The following is a 22,976-nucleotide window of genomic DNA, read 5'->3' as shown; positions in this document are numbered from 1 at the left end:
TACTATACAGAAATAACTGTTCCAATAATTAAAAAAGTACCATAACTTCACAGAAATTACTGGCAATGCCCAAACTATCTTTTATCAGGAACTGCTCTGCGTAATAGAAATTCAAGTTGTTGAAGTAAGGGCTTCAGAAAATGCATTGAAAACAAGTGTATTTCATGTAAAACGTAAGGTAGTGACTAATTAGCAAGAAGTACTTTTTTGTTGTAAACAGAGATTTAAGATTGGAATGTTTAGGTGTGGTTTAAATTATCCCCTTCTAACACCAATATCGTGCTGCTTATTTATGTATGGCAAGGACAGTAGGACATTTGCTATTAAATAAGAAGATGGAGCTACTGCTGTACTTGCATTTTTTAGACATTGATTTTTTAAAAATTTATCTTTCAGGTGGTGAAATTGTAAAACCTCGATTTGCCCAGTTTTTTCATGGTAGCCTTGCTGGTTTATCTATACATCCAGGCAAGATTGAGAGCCGGAAAGTTATCTCCTGCTTGCAGACCTGCAAGGAGGGCTTAGATATTAATTCCTTGGAGAGTCTTGGCAGAGAAATCAAGGTGAGGGATTACAGTGTCTCATACCTCTGCTGATGGACGATTTTCCATTAACTACGTCACCAATCACTAAAGGTTACAGTGTACAATGGATTTGATACAAATGAATGCTAATAGCACTAAAAGATTAACATTACATTAATTTAATTGGCAAATAATTTGATTTTAAATTAATTTGCATTTAAAATGTATTCTTGTCTGACAAGCCAAACTTCAAAATATGCTCATGTCTGTGGCTTAAGCACCATGATCAGTTTATTTTACTGTGCTAAATAGATTCATTCAAAAATTCACACAAAATTTATGGGTGAAATCCAGTGCTATGGATAATTTTGTTATAAGTGTAAGTCTGATTTAATGGAAGTCTTTAATAGTTTTGATCAAGCTGAGTATCCAATTTCGTTTTCTGTTTTTTTTGTAGTTTCACTTCAACCCTGCGCAGTCAGTCCTGGTTATTGAAGGAGACGACATCGACACCATAAATCAGGCCATGCAGTTGGTGGCATACATTAACTCACGGCAGTTTCCAACTCCTGGTATTCGACGTTACACAATTTCCACCGAAGTCCAGTAGGTTACCTATGAAATATCCTGTGTTCACATTTGTGCATTGGTTAATTTTAGTCAGTGCAAACCCAAAATGGTGGTTCAGTGTAATTTTTTTCCTACATAAATGTAAATTTTTTTTGTTTATACCACTGTCAAAAATATACTGTGAAAATTACAAAAAGAAACTTTGTTTTACTCAATGATCAACATGAGTTTTCAAATTTGTGTCAACTATAAATACCTTCTCGGGTTAAGTCAGAAAAGTAAAACAATTTACAATATCTATCTTATACTCCATCATTCAGAATTAACATGAGGTGCTTGTGAATTAACAGGCAAACTGTGGTCAAACACACCACACTGCACACTAAAAGGCAGTTGCAACCAAGGGCAGAATTTTTCATTCTGTGGGCAGGCGCGGACCCGAACTGGAGTGAAATAGTGCGTGATGACATCGGGCAAGCGTCCCAATGTCATCGTGCACCCTTGCGATCTTTCAGTTGGCGGGTGCATGTGAGGTGGCAGCGCACCTGCCAACAATTAAGAGGCCTATTAAGGCCCTTAATCAATTAATTAAATTGAATTTTTCATTGTCCATCCAACTGTTCGGTTGGCGGGCAGGCGAATAGGCCAGCCATTTTTAATGAAACCTCATCCACGGGAGGGATGACTAAAAAAAAATTTTAAATTTTAAACTCATATTTCACATATCCCTGTTCCTGTGGCAGAGTCTCATGTGGGGACATATTTCCTTTATTTTTAAAATCTTTATTTCGCTTGTTTAAAATCTTCAGCTCCCTGAGGCAGCTCTGTGCCTCCAGGGAGCTTTCACTGAGCGTACCCCCATGCATGCGCACACTTCAGCATCGTGCTCCTCCTGCCCCCACTCCAGTAGCACTGAGGTTATCAGCTAATTGGCCAGCCAGCATGACATCATGGTCGGGGCACGATCGCGGGTGCCGGACCATTGCGCGGTTGCTCGCGGGCCCGTCCACTGCACCCGCCCGATGAGGGGAAAATCCCCTCCCCAAGATATGGATTTCTCAGCAACCCACCCGGATGTCACTGTCCACTGTGAATTACACAATCTCATTAAAACTCTGTCTCCTTCACGCAGAACTTTCAGCCTTCATTTTTGAAGATATAGCCTCCAAGTTTCCTTCGAAAGATGCTCCGACTCAGACTGCCACAACAACTGCTTACCTCCTGATGGTTTAAGCTCTTCCCCTGAGACTATGTTCCACTGTCTTCCCGAGGCTGCACTCCAGCACTGACTCACGAGCGCTACTCCCAACTGTTCAGCCAGGTCAAACAGAATACCACTGCACCAAAGTTTTCCATTTTCCCCAAGAGCCAGCAGCACAGAGTTACCAACCTTCTTAGGTGCCTTTTCAGCTTCCCAGGGTTTCCCCTGCGCCCTCACTACCTGGAGTCTGCCAACAGCAACACTTTTGCTGCTTGGAGCCTCTTTCTTTGCTCCTCTCCCCACTGGTTCCTCCCTGGTGATTTCCCTCTCTGGGTCCTCTCTCTCTCTCTCTGGGATCTCTCCCTGGGTCCTATCTCTATCCCGGGACTCCCCTAGTTATGGCGCCAATCTTGGTCCTGTGATCATTGTTTTCACACCACGCAGGGGCACACCTGATGTCCTGGATGGCCGGGCCCTTTAACTTTAAAAAAACAAACTAGAATGGAGTATGCATAGCCTGTCATCTTCTTGCACTCTGTGCATATGCCAAAACTCTTGGGCCTGCCAGAAAATTAAGCCCTCAGCCTTTGACCAGGACCAATTCAGTTCCCATTTCTAAACAACATGATTCATTAAACTGCTTTATTTGCCATCAGTTGAGTATGCAGAACAACATTTATAATCGGATTCACCTAGTTTCATCAATACAATTTAATTTTGTGCAATATTATAAAAATAATGAATACGACAACCTACTTAACTTCAGTGAGTCAACTTACTTGAATTAAAGCAAATTTTCTAACTCCTTTCTCCTGCATTCCATTCTTCCCTTAGCCCTTTGTTTGCATGACTGCTTCTAGATTTTGAATATCTCTGTTTTAATAGCTTAACTCCAGTGTCAGCTTTTAGTCAAGCTGACTACCTCTGCCAAATGTAGAATCCACTAGTCTAATATGTAATTGAACTCTGCTGAATTTAAATGAATAGAGTTGTTACAGCAGCAATGAGTGTGAATGATAACAGGAATATCAATCTTATTTATCACAGGTACACTGGCTCAGATGTCCTGTTCAAAACATGATTCCTGTTTGTAGTTTCTGCTGTCCTGTTATTTTAACCCCTTGAGAACTAAGTGTTAAACAATAGCATTTTAGCATTTATTACACACCATAATGGCATTGCCACATTTTGGGATTTTCAGACTATCAAGTATAAACAAGGTGCACAATGGGGCTTGCAGTTCATTTTCTACTAATACACCAATAAGTCTCCACAAATCATTTACAATTTGAATTTGTAATATGTACCCCCAGCATTATTTGATTTATTTTTGTGCAGTAGTTGTTATGATCCCAACGGAGACATAGAAGAAATTCAAACTTCCAGAATGACTGAAAGGATCACATGACACCATTTCAAGTTTTAAGACTTTTACTGTGACAAACAAACGAAATGCTATTTCAGGAAGCAACTTATACTCTAAACTACAGAAAATATCCCTTTGACTTTTACAACAGCCAAGAATCCTGCTGTCATTGTTATACTTTACTCTGTCCCTTAAGCGGACACTTCATTCTCCAGGAAGCAGTCCAAAGCTATTCTCAGCTCCATTTTCCTTTGCCAGCTGGATCAATTCTACTTCCTGAATTGATTTTCATGGTGAGGGATGAATTGGAGATCCCTCCCTCTAGCCAAAGCCAGGCGAATCTTCCAGCTTTATTTAATCCCTTTTGAACTTGCACTCTTCAATACAGGCACGAGCTGCAACACACATGCTGTGTGGTGAATGATAGAGACTTGCTGCCTCCAGCTCTCTGCTCTCTCCTCTCTTTCTCTCTCTTTCTGTCTCTCTCAGATTCTTGCAGACAGAACCTGTCTGAGATTTCGTGATATTTTTAGGAAAACCTGCAACATGACCCAACAATGGATTCCTACGGACTCCTCCCCTCCTAAAGCCCATCTCCATGGCAGCGTGAAACACATGGACCAGAATTTTAAGTCACACGGGCGGGCGGGCGCATGTCCGACCAGTCCAGCCACAAAATAGCGTGAGAGAACATCGGGTGAGCGTGATATCTCACTCGGCATGTGCACGCGGCAGTTGGAAGTGCTCCCGCCGACAATTAAGCAGGCAATTAAGCTCAATGAGGAGCCACTTAAACCCGATTTTTCGTGGCCCGTCCCCTTTTACAGTTGGCAGACGGGCCAATCGACCAGGCGGCCTTTACATTTTTGCTCAAACGTCGATCCAGGGCAGGATGAAATCTCCATGGGGAAATAAAATAAAGAGATAGCTGGGGACTGGCTTTTTTATGAGATATGCTTTCAGGTGCTTAATTTGCTGCATGGACATATTTTGCAACATTTTTGTTTTTTCGTTTATTCTGTGGAGATTTGCAGCTCCCTGAGGCAGCTGTCTGCCTTCTGGGAGCTCACTGGAAGCGCTCACCAGCACCCGCGGTGACGTAGGCACCTATCCCCTTCCCACCCCCAACAGCAGTGCTGAGCCTTTCTAAGTCAGCGTTTCCGACTGGCCGTTAATTGGTCAGCCAGCCTGAAATCACAGTCGGGGGCCGATCGGGGTTGGGGGGCTCGTTTCTCGACTGCACCTGGGCCCGCCAATCGCGCGCGCCCAGTCAGTGAAAAATTCAGGCTATGGGCCTTGTATTCAGGTAGAAATGTGAATTACCTATCCCTTAGACCCCAATTCAGTCTATTTAATTCTAAAATAGAAGTTTAAAGTACAATCAATTTACAAAATCTGATATTCTTAACACCTCCTTGGGACTTGGAGTATAACAGTCTATCACAGCACAGCTGCTCTGGTCATTGTTTACAAGTGTGAGGATCCAGCACCTTCTTCCCAGTAAGACAACCTGGGCCCCCTTTTAACTTTTAGCAACTAAGCCATCCGAGCCTGTTGTCGGTTAAAATTCAGAACAGGTCACTTGACCCCTTTCATTCCACCATTTCACCCTAAATTAAAGAGAGAGTCCTAAAATATATATATTTTTAATTCATTTACGAGATGTGGCTGTCGCTAGCCAGCATTTATAGCCCATCCATAATTGCCCTTGAGGAAGGGGTGGTGAGCTGCTTTCTTGAACCACTGTAGTCCATGTGGTGTGGGTACACCCACAGTGCTGTTGGGGACGGAGTTCCAGGATTTTGACCCAATGGCAGTGAAGGAATGGTGATATATTTCCAAGTCAGGATGGTGAGTAGCTTGGAGGGGAACTTGCAGCTGGTGGCATTTCCATGTGTCTGCTGCCTTTGTCCTTCTGGATGATAGCAGTTGTGTGTTTGGAAGGTGTTGTCTAAGGAACCTTGGTGATGTTTCTGCAGTGCATCTTATGGATGGTACACACTGCTGCCACTATGCATTGGTGGTGGGGGAGTGAAAGTTTGTAGATGGGCTGCTTTGTTCTGGATGGTGTCAAGCCTCTTGAATGTTGTTGGAGCTGTACTCATCCAGGCAAGTGGGGAGTATTCCATCACACTCCTGTCTTGTGCTTTGTTGATGGTGGACAGGCTTTGGGGAGTCAGGAAGTGAGTTACTCTCTGCAAGAGCCCTAGCCTCTGACCTGCTCTTGTAGCCACAGTATTTAAATGACTAGTCAGTTCAGTTTCTGGTCAATGTTAGCCCCCAGGATGTTGATAGTGGGGGATTCAGTGATGATAATGCCATTGAACATCAAGGGCAATGGTTAGATTCTCTCTTGTTGGAGATGGTCATTGCCTGACACTTGTGCGGCGCGAATATTACTTGCCACTTGTCAATCCAAGTCTGGATATTGTCTGGGTCTTCCTGCGTATGGGCATGGAGTGCCTCAGTATCTGAGGAGTCGTGAATGGTGCTGAACATTGTTTAACCATCAGCGAACATCCCCACTTCTGACCTTATGATGGAAGGAAGGTCATTGATGAAGCAGCTGAACATGGCTGGGCCAAGGACACTACCCTGAGACACTTATAAAATATAGAAAAATTATAATCTTATAAAACCTTGCATTTGTAACATAGTTGAGATCTATTATTGCATAAAATCCTTTTGAATAACCCATATGTCAGAAGGACTTATAACTGGAAAGGAAACAATGAGAACAACAATAATAACATGCTGCTGCTTTTCCAACCGTTAGCTTAGCATTTCCTCTACAATGTTACTATTCTCTTGTAAAGGGATATGTGTCTCCAGAAGATGAGATCCATTAAAACAGTAAAGCTTAGTTATGTTTGCCATTATCATCATCCTGGAGGTGGAAAATTACAGACTCTTGTGAATAAAATCTTTCAGTTCAGCAGAATTGGAAGATCGGTTGAAATATGAAAGACCCCAGCATAATAACTTAGAGAATTGGTAAGAATTTGAACTCAAGTGCAGTCTCAAGCAACCGTGCATAAAAATAACCAACTTTCTTAATGGAAACAGGCTTTAGACCTTTTAAGGTAGTGAATGTTACACTGTTCCTTTTTATTTATCTCTGAAGGTGTTTCGGTGAGGACACTTGTATCAGTATCTCGGACATCGATGCATATATTGTAGTGCTTCAGCCTGTTGAACCAAAGATTACAATTAGTGGGCTGGACCATTTCTCCAGACCAGCATCTGAGTTCGAAAACAGCCGAGGTGTGATACTCTTTCCAGGCCTCAGAATCATCAGCACAGCCAGAAGAGGGCAACATGAAGATGGCAAAGGTTAGTTAACTTTATAATTTAGAACCAGAATAGGTAAAAAAGAGATGAGCACCCAACAAGGTGAGAAAATTAAAAGGAAATAAAAAGCAGGCAGAGAAAAGATGCCAAATGAAAAATCTTGAAACACTAGACCTGGTTTTATCAGACGCAATTCTGATTCTAACAGCCCTGAACCAGGAGCTTCAATCAGCTTAATCATTGTCGCCTGAGGTAAACATTTCTAATTATATTTTAAGAGATTCACCCCTGATAATACCATGCTTTGTGTGACGATCAGCTTTATAGGGATATTTAATTTAGCCTATCAAGGTTTGACTTTTGATTAACTGAAAACCTAATTTTAAATATTTAACAAAACTAAGATACTTGCTAGGAATCATAATTGGAACTAGAACTCAAGGAAGCCCATTGCTACAATGCTATGATTTATAAATGTGCTGCACTATTGGACCCTAGGTCCTGCCCTGCGATCTTGACAGGTTTATCCACTGGTGTCAGGAACTCACCTAAGTTACATAATTTAACGTATCTTGCATCACCTATGCTAAAAGTTTGGAAATTTTACCTTCTTGCTCATATTTTAGCCCTGATTTTAACTCTGGCAGAATTTGGATGGGCGGAACTGAGCTGGGTGATAAACCATCTTGACTCAGCAGAGTGAGGCATGGGTGATTTTTTAACTCCTGGGCATCATCTGCAATCTCCTGGCCAGTTTTCTGTCTTGATATTTGTGCAAAGCAGAAGCTGGCTAATGGGTGGAAGGGGAGGAGGCACCTTCCCTGGAAGTTGAGCAAGTCAATTGATGGGGGCAGGTGGCAGTCCTGGTTAGAGGGGCCAAAACTTTCCTTGTGGGGCATGGCAAAGAACTCCTGCTCCTCTTGGCTTCACAAGGAAAGTAAAGAAAAATTAAAAGAGCCTTTCAAGCCTCTTCTTCCTGCTAGGCGGACATGGAGGAAAAGCTACAACTGCTTCCCCTGCTCAAGCCCAAAGTTAAAGTAGCAGTTGGGACCCTGATAATAATATCATCAGAGGCCAGTCTGTTTATTGAAAGAATGGATACTGCAGATTCCCCCAGGCATCCTTCACTTACCAGCTCAGTAAAATAGATTAGAATTAAGCTTGTGAGATTTTTTTTTATATTCATTCATGGGATGTGGGCATCACTGGCTAGGCCAGCATTTATTGCCCCTCCCTAATTGCCCTTGAGATTGGCATGGGACATAGGGATGACAACAGTGTGTTTTTAATGGTCTGCTCGCTTGGTTTTTGATAAACGAGGGGCGGGGGGTGGGGGGGGTGGTGGGGGGGGAGCGGGGGGCAGAGTTAAAATCATCTCTCATTTGTGTTTTCTGTGCCCTGACATTTGGTGCTAATCAAGAAAGAAGTTGATTACAATGCTGTCAATGTTATTCTTGGCTCCAGTCTGACCTACCCTGTTAGGAACAGATGCCTTTGCAATGTCCCAACAAACCATTTCAATATGATTTCAAAAAAACTATCTTGTGATATATGAGCATATTTGTATTTTTGCAATAGGAGTATTTGACATCCAAGAACTAGAATTTACCAAACTGTGGTCCAAAAATATATTGCAGTTCAAATTCTCAGATTAATGACTGTTGTCACAATGACAACTTGAATTCAATTGGATTTCAAGGTCTCTTTTCACTTGTGATGCTTATATTGCTCTTTTATTTTCTCCCATTTGTCTCACCTCTTGTATTTTCCTCCAACATTCTTTTACTTGCGAAACAACATGTGGAGACAAATTTTGAAGAATACACACCACCAATGAAAAGACTAAAAGAAAATGGCTAATGTGGTTGCACTATTTAAGAAGGGTTGTAGAGATAAGCCAGGGAACTACAGGCCAGTGAGTCTCAAGTCAGTGATAGGGAAACTATTAGAGAAAATTCTGAAGGAGAGAATCTATCTCCACTTGGAGAGGCAAGGTTTGATCAGGGATAGTCAGCATGGCTTTGTCAGAGGGAGGTCATGCCGAACAAATTTGATTGAATTTTTTGAGGAGGTGACCAGGTGTGTAGAAGACGGTAGTGCAGTTGATGTAGTTTATATGGATTTCAGCAAAGCCTTTGACAAGGTCCCACATGGGAGACCTATAAAGAAGGCAAATGCACATGGGATACAGAGTAATTTGATAAGGTGGATTCAAAATTGGCTTAGTTGTAGGAGACAGAGGGTGATGAGAGAAGGATACTTAAGTGACTGGAAGCCAGTGTCCAGTGGCATACCACAGGGATCTGTGCTGGGTCCCCTATTATTTGTCATTTATATAAACAACATAGATGACTATGTGGGGGTTAGGATTAGTAAGTTTGCGGATGACACCAAGATTGACTGGGTGGTTAACAGTGAGGTTGAGTGCCTTGGGCTACAGGAAGATATAGACGGGATGGTCAAATGGGCAGATAAGTGGTAGATGGAATTTAACCCTGAAAAGTGTGAGGTGATACGCTTTGGAAGGAGTAATTTGACAAGGAAGTATTCAATGAACGGCATGGCACTAGGAAGTTCTGAGGAACAAAGGGACTTTGTTGTGTGTGTCCATAGATCTCTGAAGGCGGAGGGGCATGTTAGTGGGGTGGTGAAAAAGGCATATGGGACACTTGCCTTTATCGATTGAGGCATAGATTACAAAAGTAGGGAGGTCATGTTGGAGTTGTATAGAACCTTGGTGAGGCCACAGCTGGAGTACTGTGTGCAGTTTTGGTCGCCACATTGTAGGAAGGATGTGATTGCACTGGAGAGGGTGCAGAGGAGATTCACCAGGATGTTGCCTGGGATGAAACATTTAAGTTATGAAGAGAGGTTGGATAGACTTGGGTTGTTTTCGTTGGAGCAGAGAAGACTGAGGGGTGACCTGATCGGGGTGTACAACATTATGAGGGGCATGGACAGGGTGGATAGGGAGCAGCTGTTCCCCTTAGTTGAAGGGTCAGTCACAAGGGGACATAAGTTCAAGGTGAGGGGCAGGAGGTTTGGAGGGATGTGAGGAAAAACTTTTTTACCCAGAGGGTGGTGACGGTCTGGAATGTGCTGCCTGGGAGGATGGTGGAGTCGGGTTGCCTCACATCCTTTAAAAAGTACCTGGATGAGCACTTAGCACGTCATAACATTCAAGGCTATGGGCCAAGTGCTGGTAAATGGGATTAGGTAGGTAGGTCAGGTGTTTCTCACGTGTCGGTGCAGACTCGATGGGCCGAAGGGCCTCTTCTGCACTGTGTGATTCTGTTAAAAATTAAAGTAGATCAGCAATTAGAGATGAGAATCTCGGGTTGAAGTACAGGATAAAGGAGACTGGGGACAGTAAACACCTCTGCATAGTCATGGTGCTGGGGGATAAATAAGCTTGAGTCCTAATTTCAATACTGTGGGATTTTAGGTAGCAGGATATATATATCAGAAGGACCAAAGGATAAAAGTTCAGAGAAGCTGCCCTGCGTCATCATAGTAGGAACCATAAAATAGTGAAAGACAAGAAAGGTTGGAATAGTGTGAGAGTGTGATTGTGTATTTCTTGTCTCCTGTCTGAGTTGTGACAGATGTTTTCTCACATATGAGACTAATATTCTGTTCTTGAACAGACTTGTGTAGAGAGTTAAGAATTATTAGGGCTGAAAGAAGTATTTGCTAAGATTTTAATTATTCCATAGAAGGGCATGTAGGAAATTGAGAAGTAGCAATCAAACCGTTACAGTGTGAGGAACTGGAGGTTTTGTGCACTCAACATGTGTAATAGAAGGGAAGGGCCATAGCTTGTGCTATGAACCATGGCTGCCTTCAATACCTCTCTAAACTCCAGTCTGGCAGGGAGATAATACGAGCTTTTCTTCTCCGTAAGAGGAAATATTTCAGCCTCATGTGAAATTCCATCCAGCCAGCCTGGATAAGAAATGACAAAAATCATCCAACTGAATAAAACAAATTTGTTGAGCAAGATTGGGATTTGTATTCTGGACCTTCTGGCTGGAAGCCAGGTACTTGAGTTATTGCTGCATCTGCTATGAACCTTTGCAATTTAGGAGTGGAATGATTTATTGTAATCTTTTTCTTGTAAATAAGAGTTGTATTTATGTACAAGTTTCAAATTTGATATCGGGTTCCTTGATATTCACCAGCATTTTGTAAAATCTTTTTTGTAGTCCATCGTGTTGTTGGACCAGAAGAGATTGTGCACAACCTGGATTACTGTGACATTTTGATCGTTGGGGATGAATTAACTTCTGAAGAGGAGTGTCTGGAACTGGAGTCAATTGAGCTACATGGGAAACATCTTGAGTTCACAAATTCCACAGCTGGAATGTCCATTTATGGTAATTTCATTTCCTTTCATGCAGAGTAAGAGTAATGCACCCATTTGACTGTAGTGCAAATTGAATTTGTGCTTTTATCAGTCAAGTTGACTTGGTACAGCGGGGCAGTCACCCCCCAAGTTGCTGTAACGAAGCAACTTCCCATGCCCATAAAGAGATCAAATTTTTAGTTCACCCCATTGTAAAAGACCACAATATCTGTAAAGATCGAGAAGAAATGCTTAAAGTATGCATCAAACTATATGAAATGTAATTGGATTTCCTGTTACTATGAAGACAAAAACCTGTGTTATTCTAATAATCCATAGGATTGCATCAGTACAATGTCATTTCAGAACTGAAGTGATATTTCTTTTGAAGTATGTTGTATGAAATATTATAGAATATATGGCACTCTTCAAATTGAAGGTTTTTTTTTAAACAAGGATTACTTTAAGAAATATTAATGGCACTTGTATGAACAGTGATTATTCATATTATCAATACTGTCTCCCATATGATGGTGGTGTTTTCTTGGATTTATTAGGTGTGGACACCATGGCAAACTATGAACATGTTCTTCGCAAACTCCGTTACCGTAACTGGGAAACTGCATCCATTTTTGGTCGAAAGTTTAGGCTGACATGCTCAGAGCTCAACGGACGTTACACGAGCAATGAATTCAATTTAGAGGTGAGAAAAAGACAAATGGAGTATAGACATTGAGACAGCTGATGTATTAAGGTCACATAGAAGAGCTGCTCAATACATGAATGCTGCATGTAATTTACTTGGTGAGCAGTAATGCACTTAGACTGTCACTGGTACAGGACTGTGAAAATTGATTTAATTTGACAGGATGATTATTGACCACCTTGGTTTCGTTTGTCTAGGTGAACGTTCTGCACAACATTAATCTTATGGACCACGTTAATCATGCAGTGGTTCAACCCCAGTTCCTGCAGTCAATCCATCATTCGCTGCCCGATCTTCCAGGTCACAACCTTAATGCTGCTCATAACTCAGGTAATAAAACTGTTTCCTTAAACAAAAAAACAGTGAATGTCATTAAGTTTAAAGATATGCAAATATTAATATTTAAAAGCTTATAAAAAGATCCCCTGTTGAATTTTGCAACACCATGAGTACTCATTAGGGATAAATTTTAGAATTAAATTTGGACCATTTGAAATTCTGATAATCAGATCCACCATCAGTAAGAACAGTTGTTTGTGCAGAAATAGGTGAAAGCCTGTGTGCCTTGGAAAGTTGGATATTTAGATCTACAGCATCAGAGGGAAACTGGATGTGTTGACCCCAAGGCTGCAGCAGTCCTTGAAACACTTGCAATCCCAAGCCTTTGAAAACAGCCCCTTTCAGCTGAGGAAACTGTTACATTTCCATTTTGCTTGTTTGTCCTGTTTTAATTCTATGGGTTTGGAGCTGGTAAAGGATGTGTTTTTTTTTTAGCACTGTTGCCCAATTGATGGATTAATCCTAATTCTGATCACACACATCTATCTGGATGAGCAACTTAAAAATTGTCAAATGTTTGAGAACATGGGATTACACTTCATACATGGATTTTGAAGCACTGTGGTTAACAAGGACAAAATCTTCAATACTCTTACCCTAACCCATTAGTTCTACAAGTCGACTTGGCTTTTTGGAAAATTATATGTGATTGAAGCATTCATAGACAAATTTATGTAGGAAATTCAACAGATTTAACACCCAAATAGACTTGCAGGAAAATTGCAGCTGTAAATGCACAGATCTGTTGTACAAATCAGTCTCTTAATGGATATGTGGAACAGTCAAACCAATGCGTGTTGTTCCACTCAGAATGCAAGGCAGCATTTTCTGAAAAGGAAAATTGCATCCAATTCTGCTTATACTTGTTATACATGGGCACATCAAAAGCAACCAGTTTAGGTTGGAAAATAAATTTTAAATATTTCTTTGCGACAAGTATTTTAGCATTTCACTAATTGCTGCTGTAATGATTTTTGACTGAAATATTATTGCATTTTAATTCCCAGTCACCTGGGAATTATTTATCTCCTCCTTGCCCTCTCTGATCTCATTTGTTCATTAGATCCACCTGCTCCTCCCTCAACCCTATTCCCACTAAACTACTGACCAGCCAACTCTCCTTCCTGGCTCCCATGTTAGCTGATAAAGTTAATGGTTCCCTCTCCCCTTCATTTCAAATAAACTGTCATCGCACCTTGCCTCAAAAGCAACAACCTTTGACCTCTTCTTCAAAACTACCTTTATATGTTAAACTTCTCTGTCCTCTCTAGAGTCCATCAATGTGTTGTCACTTCCCAAATCCGTGCCCACTTTTCCTCCAACTCCATGTTTGAATCCATCCAGTCATATTCCACTCCTGACGCAGAATTGAAATGGCTATCATCGAAGTCACAACAGAATTTCAGAATAAGCAGTGCCCCCATATAAGATGGACATGAGGAGGAATTTCTTCTCTCAGAGGGTCTTTAATCTTTGGAATTCCCTAACCTAGAAAGCAGTGAAGGCTGGGTCATTGAATATATTCAAGACTGACTGGCAGATTTTTGATCTACAAAGGAGTTGATTATGGGGGTTAAGGGAAGCAGGCAGGAAAGTGGAGTTGAGGCCACAGTTAGCTATGATCTTACTGAAAGGCGGATCAGGCTCAAGGGGGAAAATAGCCTACTCCTGCCTCTGTTTCTTTTATTCTTATGCTTTGTGTTGGCAGCTGTGGCCTGTCTGCAGCCTTTGACAAAGTTGACCACAGCAGCCTTTGTCATCCAGCTGGGTGAGATTGCACTCACCTTCCATTCTTATGTATCCAGGCCTAGTCAAAGAATCATTTGGATTGGCTTCTCTTACCGCTACATGCCATTATCTGTGGAGTCCCCCATGGATCCATCCTTGATCCCATCCTGTTTCTCCTCTACATGCTGCCTCTTGGCGACATAATCTGAAAACACAATCTCAGGTTCGGCATGTACACTGATAGCAACAGTTCTTCCTCATCACACCTCTCTTGACCCTCTCCATTGTCTCTGATTTGTCACACTGCTTGTCTGACATCTAGGACTGGATGAGCAAAACACTCTTCCAACAATAGATTGGGAAAACTGTAGCCAGTTACTCTTTGGTCTCCTGCACAGACGCTGCTCCTTAGTCACTGACTCCATCCTTCTCCCTGGTAACTGCCTGACGCTGAACCAAACCGTTTGCAATCCGAGATGTGCTTCTGACCAAATTTCCATACCTTACATCAGGCTTGTGATTATAGTTGCATTGGTCTCCATACATCAGTAAACGCCAGAGGATTGTTAATTATCCTTTACTCTCTTCAATTCTGTCATGATAAATGTGTGAAAGAAGTCTGAGGATAATGAGTTGGCCTGCAGGACTTTCGTTCCACTGAAATCTGACAGCAGCAAAACTATAGGGAAATGGATATTAGCATGTGCTCCAGCTCAAACAAAGAGAAGGGCAGATTAACTACTGCAATGATACTTCATGCCCAGCAAAGGAATTAACCTATTTGGAGGCTTTCTCCAAACCACTCCACCCCCACTGATTTTGTTTTGTTAGAAATGGTCAAGAGATGAGATGCATATCTGCTACTTTCTCTTCCTTCACACGCAAACCCCCCACACCGGCGTCCCTGCCACCCAACTATGAGAGAGTTTGCAAGCTGAAAAGCGATCCATTGACATCCTTGACCCATCCATCCCCATCCCACCAAGAGACTATGCCAGAACCAACCAAGTGGAGCATTTGACAGCCCCTTCCCTCTTTGCCTACTCTTCTTACTCAAATCTCCCATCTGTACTTAACCCGCCCCAAACCTCTGGCACATTCCATCACCTTATCCAGTTTCTCTATCCCCTTCTGCTCTTTTTCTCTTCCTTCCTCGTTTCTCCACTGACTCCCTTAATCTCTTACCTCTCTTCCTGCTCTCCAAATTATGTCCTTTGCTTCTCCCTTCCTGAATTTTAGCATGGTTCACTGTGTACAATGATCCTTCTCAAGTTACATTGCAGAGATCATTGAAACTGCTGGCTTTGTGCTGGGATTATATTCAGTTTTTACCCATATAGATTTTCAGATAACTCACCTAAATAACCACCACCAAAATGGTACTGCACAGCCCTCCTGTATGCTTCAGTTGTGCTTTTAATCAGAAAGAAGACCTGTGTGCAGACTTGCTCGCAGAATTGTGTCAATTATAATTTGGCACGTAACTAAATTTGAAGAAGTGTTTCCGCACAAAGCTACTCACATACAAAAGAGAAAGGCTTATAATGCTTTTCACAACCTCAGGATATGAGGACATCTCAAAGTGCTTTACAACCAATTAAGTACTTTATTTTTAAAAGTATAGTTACTATTGTAACATTGCAATCACTTGTGCATGCACATACTCACATGATGCTCTCATTCACTTGCTTTTGAGTGCACACAGGGTACTTTTCCTTGCCTACACTCACACTACCCTCACTCTTGCACGCATTCAGACTTGCTCAATCTCTTACACTCTCCCCTTATTTTCCTCTCCAAAATAGTGCTTCTATATACATGGTAGAAATTTGTGCACAGCACAAATTTTAAAATTGAGAATTTAATATAATTGCTTATTCTAGATGAGCTGAGCCAGACACAAGGAAAAAGAATAGAATATTTTCAAAATTTGGATCATTAATTACAATAGCTAGTTCTTTCCAGAATCCATCTCCCTGAAGGCTCCCTTGCTGGCCAAGATCAGGCAACCGCAGAGTTGAGTTTAAATTGGGATCGCTGAGGTTCAGCACCTGTTTGGAGAGAATTGTACTAACAGATATGGCAGAAGTGAACAATATCCTGTGGCATTGCATTGTTGTAGAAGCTGCTTGCTACCCAAGGAGGTAAAGCCTGCACAGTAGATCACTTTTGAGATTTGTACCATTACAGCTTGTGCCAAGTACTAAATTTCTGAGATAAGTAGGGGCTTTAGTGGATATAAAAGAATGGCTTAGAATTGCGAGCAGTGTAGGTTACAAAATTCCCAACTGCCATCTTATTTTATAATTACCCAACTTATTTTAAAAGTTAGCACCACAATGCACTTTTGTGCAATTTATCACTGACATTTTGATGGATTTTCAATCGGAATAACACAGAATTATGAAATGCTGCATGATTACGAATGCAGTTTCCATATTAAAAGTGTAGCTCCTCCTTTGATCTGTAATAAGGAGGAGCTACGTTTTTTGAAATGCAAGATGTCTACTAGTTCCAAATTGCAGGCAAGCTCTGGAAGCTCAAAACCTTAAATCCTTTTTGACCCACAGCATCTATAACTCTGATTTTTTTTTCCAGTTATTCCCAGTGCTGCCACGATTGTCATTGTGGTGTGCATTGGTTTCCTCGTCTTCATAATTGTTCTGGGGGTCTTCAGGATTCGAGCAGCTCACCAGCGCACTAATCGGGAAAATGAGAGTGGGAAAGAAAATGAAATGGATTGGGATGACTCTGCTCTGACCATTACGGTTAACCCAATGGAGGTGAGCAATGTAAGACATTAGGTTAAAAACTATTTCAATATTTTGCGACTAAAGAAGTACGACAACATTGCAACTTTAAAGACATGGAGGAGCACTGGTCTCCATTTAGCTAAGGTAGGGTGCTAGGATGATGGCAGACTTTTTAGAAGATACCTCATGGTGCTTTGTTGATTGTTTCTGTGATACTTGGGATTTCCTGAGGAAATGAATAGAGAATCCAATTACGTGGTAAGAATACAACTGTATCTAAAATAGTGAATCCAAACAATTCAAGGAATTACACATGATAGCTTAATAGTTATAATGGAAAAATATTGGAATAAAGTATGTTAACATTGTAACAACAAAAAATAGCTATTAATGTAGCTATTATGATAACTGTTATAGCTGATAATATTCAGTACACTCACCTGTTTAGTCCAGATTGCTTGGGATCAAGGTATTTCTGGATTTTGGAATTTTCTGGATTATTGAATAGTGTTAGAAGCCTAACCACAAATGCGTGAACTGTATAGGTTGTGTCCGGTAACTATGTTTAATGACGAGGACACAGGAAAACTTTGATGTGAAGCCCTCAAGGTTTTCCCCTATGTCCTCGTTGTTAAACATAGTTACAGGACACAACTTATGCCACACATTTTGCAAGATTCTCCTAGTGACACTGTCCTATGCATTTGCCAAACACCAAATAGCATCTTCGATCCTGAAGGCCTTCTTAAAAGCATCGGTACCATCAGTACTGCAGCTGTTGACAAGACAACGTAAAAAACTGTTCATCTACCGGCTTTTCATTGATCTAATTACTCCATGGGGAGAATGTTCTCCCCGTCGGGTGGTAGCTCAGCGCTACCTGTGCATGCGGGGAGAGAAGGGAGAGTCGGGGCCTGCGCACGCGCGCAGAAGAGCTCAGAAATCTCCCTGAGGCAGCTCCGTGCCTCAGGGAGATTAAATTCAGCTTTAAAGTTTTAAATAAAGAAAGTTAAAAGTCATTTACACATGTCCCCTCATGTGACAGCATCACATGAGCTGGGACATGTTTATGAAATGTTTAAAAAATATTAATTTAATAAATCCTTCATGAAACCTCATCCCGCAAGCGGATGAGGTTTCATGAAAAATGCGAAGGCCACCTGGGCTCTTCGCCTGCCCGCCAACAAGCCCTGACAAATTGGTTAATTAGTTTATTAATGGCCTTAACAGGCCTTTGACAGTTCGGCAGGTGCACAGCCGACTCCAGTGCGCACCCGCCGATCGAAAGATTGGAATGACACGCGGTGACGTCGGGATGCATGCCCAACATCATCGCGCACCATTTTACGCGTCGGCATGGTCTGCCCGTGGTCTATTGGCTGATGGGTCTGCTCAAAACCTACTGCTGAAACTACTCTGTACCCTGGGTCTGCTCAGAAACTCAAGGACTGAGGGCAGAAAATGGCAGCTGATGGGGGACACAAATACTACCCTGTGGGAAGACAAAAGGTCACAATTGAATTACCAGCAGGCCCACACGTTCAATAGAAAGATATGATAAACGAAACTTTAAAAAAAAACTTCCTTTCCCACAATGTGAAAGGCTTTGATTTTTAAATTTAATTCCTACCTATTTGTTGGCTTTTCTTACTCTGTTGTCCAACTCTATTTCAAGGTTGGTTGTAGTGCCACGAGTGGCGAGGCTGAGAGCTGTGAGGTCTGCTGAAAAAAATTCCAGACAACTGGTGTTTCTGAATTTTGGAGTTCTGGAGTGGAGAGGTTACAGTGTATTATTAAATCTGAGAGTAAGGCATAAAGTCCAAGCTGCATCTATCACTTTGTTGGAATACTTTCAAGTATATAAAGTAGTTGGTAGATGACTAATACGCTCGCTATGAAACATTTGACTTGATTAAAGATCCTCGTGAGTGATGTAGGAGTAAAGTAAAAATGCATTGGAACATGAGGATATTGAATAATGCTTTGGCTGAATAATAGGAATCAAAGGGTAGTTATACCAATGGTTGTACTTTCAGTAGAGCAGTTGTAACCAACTGAATCCTAAGTGATCTGTCTTGGAGAATTTTACTGCCAATCATGAACTCATATAATAGCTAAGAAAAAGTGAAAATATATTCCTTTGGCTTGAATGCTGCCCCTCAGCTCACAACTGTCAAATAACCCAATGTTAAAAAAAGAAATTCAGCCAGACTTGCTGCAGAGGCACATTAGATGTCTCCAGAGGTTAATGTTATACATCTCTGGGTCGACAATCCTTCTCTCAGCTGAAAATGTCAGATGGAGGCCAGGACCCAGTAATGGGCACAGATGTGGAAAGAACAATCCGTCCCAGATTTTTTTTCAAAGACTCTCAACAACTCTGCTAGCAAACTTACAGACATTTACTCAATCTGATCTACCCTTTCCAGTTAGACACACCTGCCTGAACTGCCTAAAAATCCATCAGTCACCATCGGAGATCCATAAATAAGCACAGACCTATCAGTCATGATTACAGACCACAACGAGCACATACACACGAGTTCCAACTATAAAATGGTTTATTTCCCAAAGGCTCAGTTTGAACGCCTGGTTTGCAATAGACTAACGGCCGAAGGTTAAAGGAGAAATCTTGTCAACAATATATCCACACTTTCTGTCTAGAATTAACTTCAGTCATAGTCAGAGAGTTGTACAGCACAGAAACAGGCCCTTTGGTCCATTGTGTCTGTGCCGGCCATCAAGCAACTATCTATTCTACTCCCATTTTCCAGCACTTGGCCTGTAGCCCTGTACACTATGGCAAATGCTCACCTAAATACTTGTTAAATGTTGTGAGGGTTCCTGCCTCTACCACCCCCTCAGGCAGTGTGTTCCAGATTCCAACCATCCTCTGGGTGAAAAAATTTTTTCCTCAAATCCCCTCTAAACCTCCTGCCCCTTACCTTAAATCTATGCCCCCTGGTTATTGACACCTCTGCTAAAGGGAAAAGTTTCTTCCTATCTACCCTATCTATGCCCCTCATAATTTTGTACACCTCTATCAGGTCCCCCCTCAGCCTTCTCTGCTCTAAGGAAAACAACCCTAGCCTATCCAGTCTCTCTTCATAGCTGAAAAGCTCCAACCACTGGAGCGGGTGCAGAGGAGATTCACCAGGCAACATCCTGGTGAATCTCCTCTGCACCATCTCCAGTGCAATCACATCCTTCCTTTAGTGTGGCATCCAGAACTGCACACAGTGTTCCAGCTGTGGCCTAACTAGCATTTTATACAGCTCTAACATAACCTTCCTGCTCTTATATTCTGTGCCTTGGCTAATAAAGGCAAGTATCACATATGCCTTCTTAACCACCTTATCTACCTGCACGGCTGCCTTCAGGGACCTATGGGCATGTACACCAAGGTCCCTCTGATCCTCTGTACTTCCTAGGGTCCTATCATTCATTGTGTATTCCCTTGCTGTTAGTCCTCCCAAAATGCATCACCTCACACTTCTCAGGATTAAATTCCATTTGCCACTGCTCTGCCCATTTTACCAGCCCATCTATATCATCCTGTAATCTAAGGCTTTCCTAAGACTCAGCTGTGTGCCCGCCGAACTGTCAAAGGCCTATTAAGACCTGTTAAAAAGCAATTAAGGCAATCGGGCGGGATGAGGCTTCGTGAATGATTTAAAATTTTCATTAAAGTTAATGCACATGTCCCAGCTCATGTGACAGTTTCACATGAAGGGACATGTCATAAAAAATTTTTCAACACTTTATTAAACTGTTTAGACTTAAAACTAATCTCCCTGAGGCACCTTTGTGCCTCAGGGAGATTTCTGCGCACTCCCAATTTGGGCAAACGACCCCCACCCCACGCCGCCACGTCCGCACAGGGAGCGTTTGGGAGGGGAGGCCTTAATTGGCCCACCCACGTAAAATGGCGGCGCCCAACCGATCGGGAGGGCCGATCGGCTGCGTGCCCGCCCACACCCGCCCCCGCACAACCCCCCCCGACGGGGAGAAAATTCTCCCCATAACATACACTACAAACAGCAAGGGTCCCAGCACCGATCTCTGTGGTACACCGCTCGTCACAGGCTTCCAATCGCAAAAACACCCTTTCACCATCACCCTCACCTCCTGCCACTAAGCCAATTTTGGATCCAATTTGGCAAATTGCCCTGGATCCCATGGGCTCTTACCTTCTTGACCATTCTCTCATGCGAGACCTTGTCAAAAGCCTTACTGAAGTCCATGTAGACCACATCAACTGCACCACCCTGATCTCTCCAACTAGTCACCTCCTCGAAAAATTCAACCAAATTTGTTAGACATGATCTCCCCCTGACAAAGCTATGCTGACTATCCCTAATTAACCCCTTCCTCTCCAAGTGGAGATTATTCCTGTCCCTCAGAATTTTTTCCAATAGTTTCCCTACCACTGATGTTAGACTCACTGGTTTATCCCTACTACCCTTCTTGAATAATGGTACCACATTCGCTGTACTCCAATGCTCTGGCACCTCTCCTGTGGCCGGAGAGGATTTGAAAATTAGTGTCAGAACCCCTGCAATCTCCTCCCTTGCCTCACATAGCAGCCTGAGATACATCTCATCTGGGCCTGGGGATTTATCCACTTTTAAGCCGCTGCTAAAACCGCTAATACTTCTTCCCTTTCAATGCTAATTCGTTCAAGTAATTCACAGTCCCCCTCCCTGATTTCTACACCTACATCGTCCTTCTCCATAGTGAACACAGATGAAAAGTAATCATTTAAAACCTCACCTACGTCCTCCAGCTCCACGTACAGATTGCCACTTTGGTCCCTAATGGGCCCTACTCTTTCCCTGGTTATCCTCTTGTCCTTAATATATCAATAAAATGCCTTGGGATTTTCCTTTATCTTGCCACCAGTGTGTTTTCATGCCCCTCTTTGCTCTCCTAATTACTTTTTTAAGTACCCCCTCTACACTTTCTCTACTCCTCTAGGGCTTTTGCTGTTTTCAGCCCTCTGTATTTGCCATAAGCCTTTTTTTTCCTTGTCCAATCCTCTATATCGCTTGACATCCAGGGCTCCCTGGACTTGCTGGTCCTACCCTTCACCTTTACAGGAACATGTTGGCCCTGAACTCTCACTATTTCCTTTTTGAATAACTCCAACTGGTCTAATGTAGACTTTCCTACAATTAGCTGCTCCCAATCCACTTTGCCCAGATCCTGTCTTATCATATTAAAATTGGCCTTCCCCCAATTCAGGACCTTTTTTTCCAGTCCACCTTTGTCCTTTTCCATAACAGCCTTAAATTTTACAGCGATATGGTCACTATCCCCGAAATGCTCCCGCACTGACACTTCTACCACTTGCCCGGCTTCATTCCCTAAGATTAGGTCCAGTACCGCCCCTTCTCTTGTAGGACGTTCTACGTGCTGGCTCAAAAAGCACTCCTGGATGCACTTTCTGCCCCCTCTAAGCCTTTCACACTAAGACTATCCCAGTTAATATTGGGGAAGTTGAAACCCCCTACTATTATTGTCCTATTATTTTTACACTTATCTGAGATTTGCCTACATAGCTGCTCCTCTATCTTCCTCTGACTGTTTGGAGTCCTATAGTACACTCCCAACAAAGTGATTGCTCCCTTTTTGTTTTTAAGTTCTACCCATATGGCCTCATTTGAGGAATCTTCTAAGATACCATCTCTCCTTACTGCAATAATTGACTCCTTGATCAATAGTACAATGTCACCTCCCCCCACCATCACATCTGAAGATTTTATACCCTGGAATATTGAGCTGCCTGTCCTGCCCTTCCCTCAACCATGTCTATGTGATAGCAACAATTTCATATTCCCATGTGTTAATCAATGCCCTCCATTCATCTGCCTTACTTGTAAGACTCCTTGCGTTAAAATAGATGCAATCCAGCCTTGCATTCCCTTGTGCTTTAACAGGTCTCTATTTGCTCTGCCTTCCAGATTGACTTAATTTCTCTTCTATATTTAGCTGTGCATCACTCCCTACTGTATCCCATCCACCTGCCAAATTAGTTTAAACGCCCCCAACAGCATTAGCAAAACCTCCCCGCAAGGATGTTGGTCCCTCTCCGGTTCAGGCACAACCTGTCCGACTTTGTATAGGCCCCACCTTTGCCAGAAACAGACCTGG

General features: G+C 42.3%; 1 protein-coding gene across 1 annotated transcript in view; it reads left to right on the top strand.

The window, feature by feature from the left end:
- Positions 1-22,976, top strand: part of clstn2a (calsyntenin 2a) — a 524,817-nt gene that overhangs the window by 499,328 nt on the left and 2,513 nt on the right. Inside the window, exons 11-17 of the mRNA XM_078563666.1 lie at positions 397-563; positions 982-1,130; positions 6,786-6,994; positions 11,158-11,328; positions 11,855-12,000; positions 12,201-12,333; positions 16,669-16,853. Coding sequence (XP_078419792.1) covers positions 397-563; positions 982-1,130; positions 6,786-6,994; positions 11,158-11,328; positions 11,855-12,000; positions 12,201-12,333; positions 16,669-16,853 — 1,160 coding nt within the window. The remainder of the gene's footprint in view (positions 1-396; positions 564-981; positions 1,131-6,785; positions 6,995-11,157; positions 11,329-11,854; positions 12,001-12,200; positions 12,334-16,668; positions 16,854-22,976) is intronic.

This window comes from Cetorhinus maximus, chromosome 19, assembly GCF_964194155.1.
Source record: "Cetorhinus maximus chromosome 19, sCetMax3.hap1.1, whole genome shotgun sequence".
In the NCBI taxonomy this organism is placed as follows: Eukaryota; Metazoa; Chordata; class Chondrichthyes; order Lamniformes; family Cetorhinidae; genus Cetorhinus; species Cetorhinus maximus.
The sequence above is the reverse complement of the archived record's forward strand: the minus strand, read 5'-3'. Positions and strand labels throughout refer to the sequence as shown.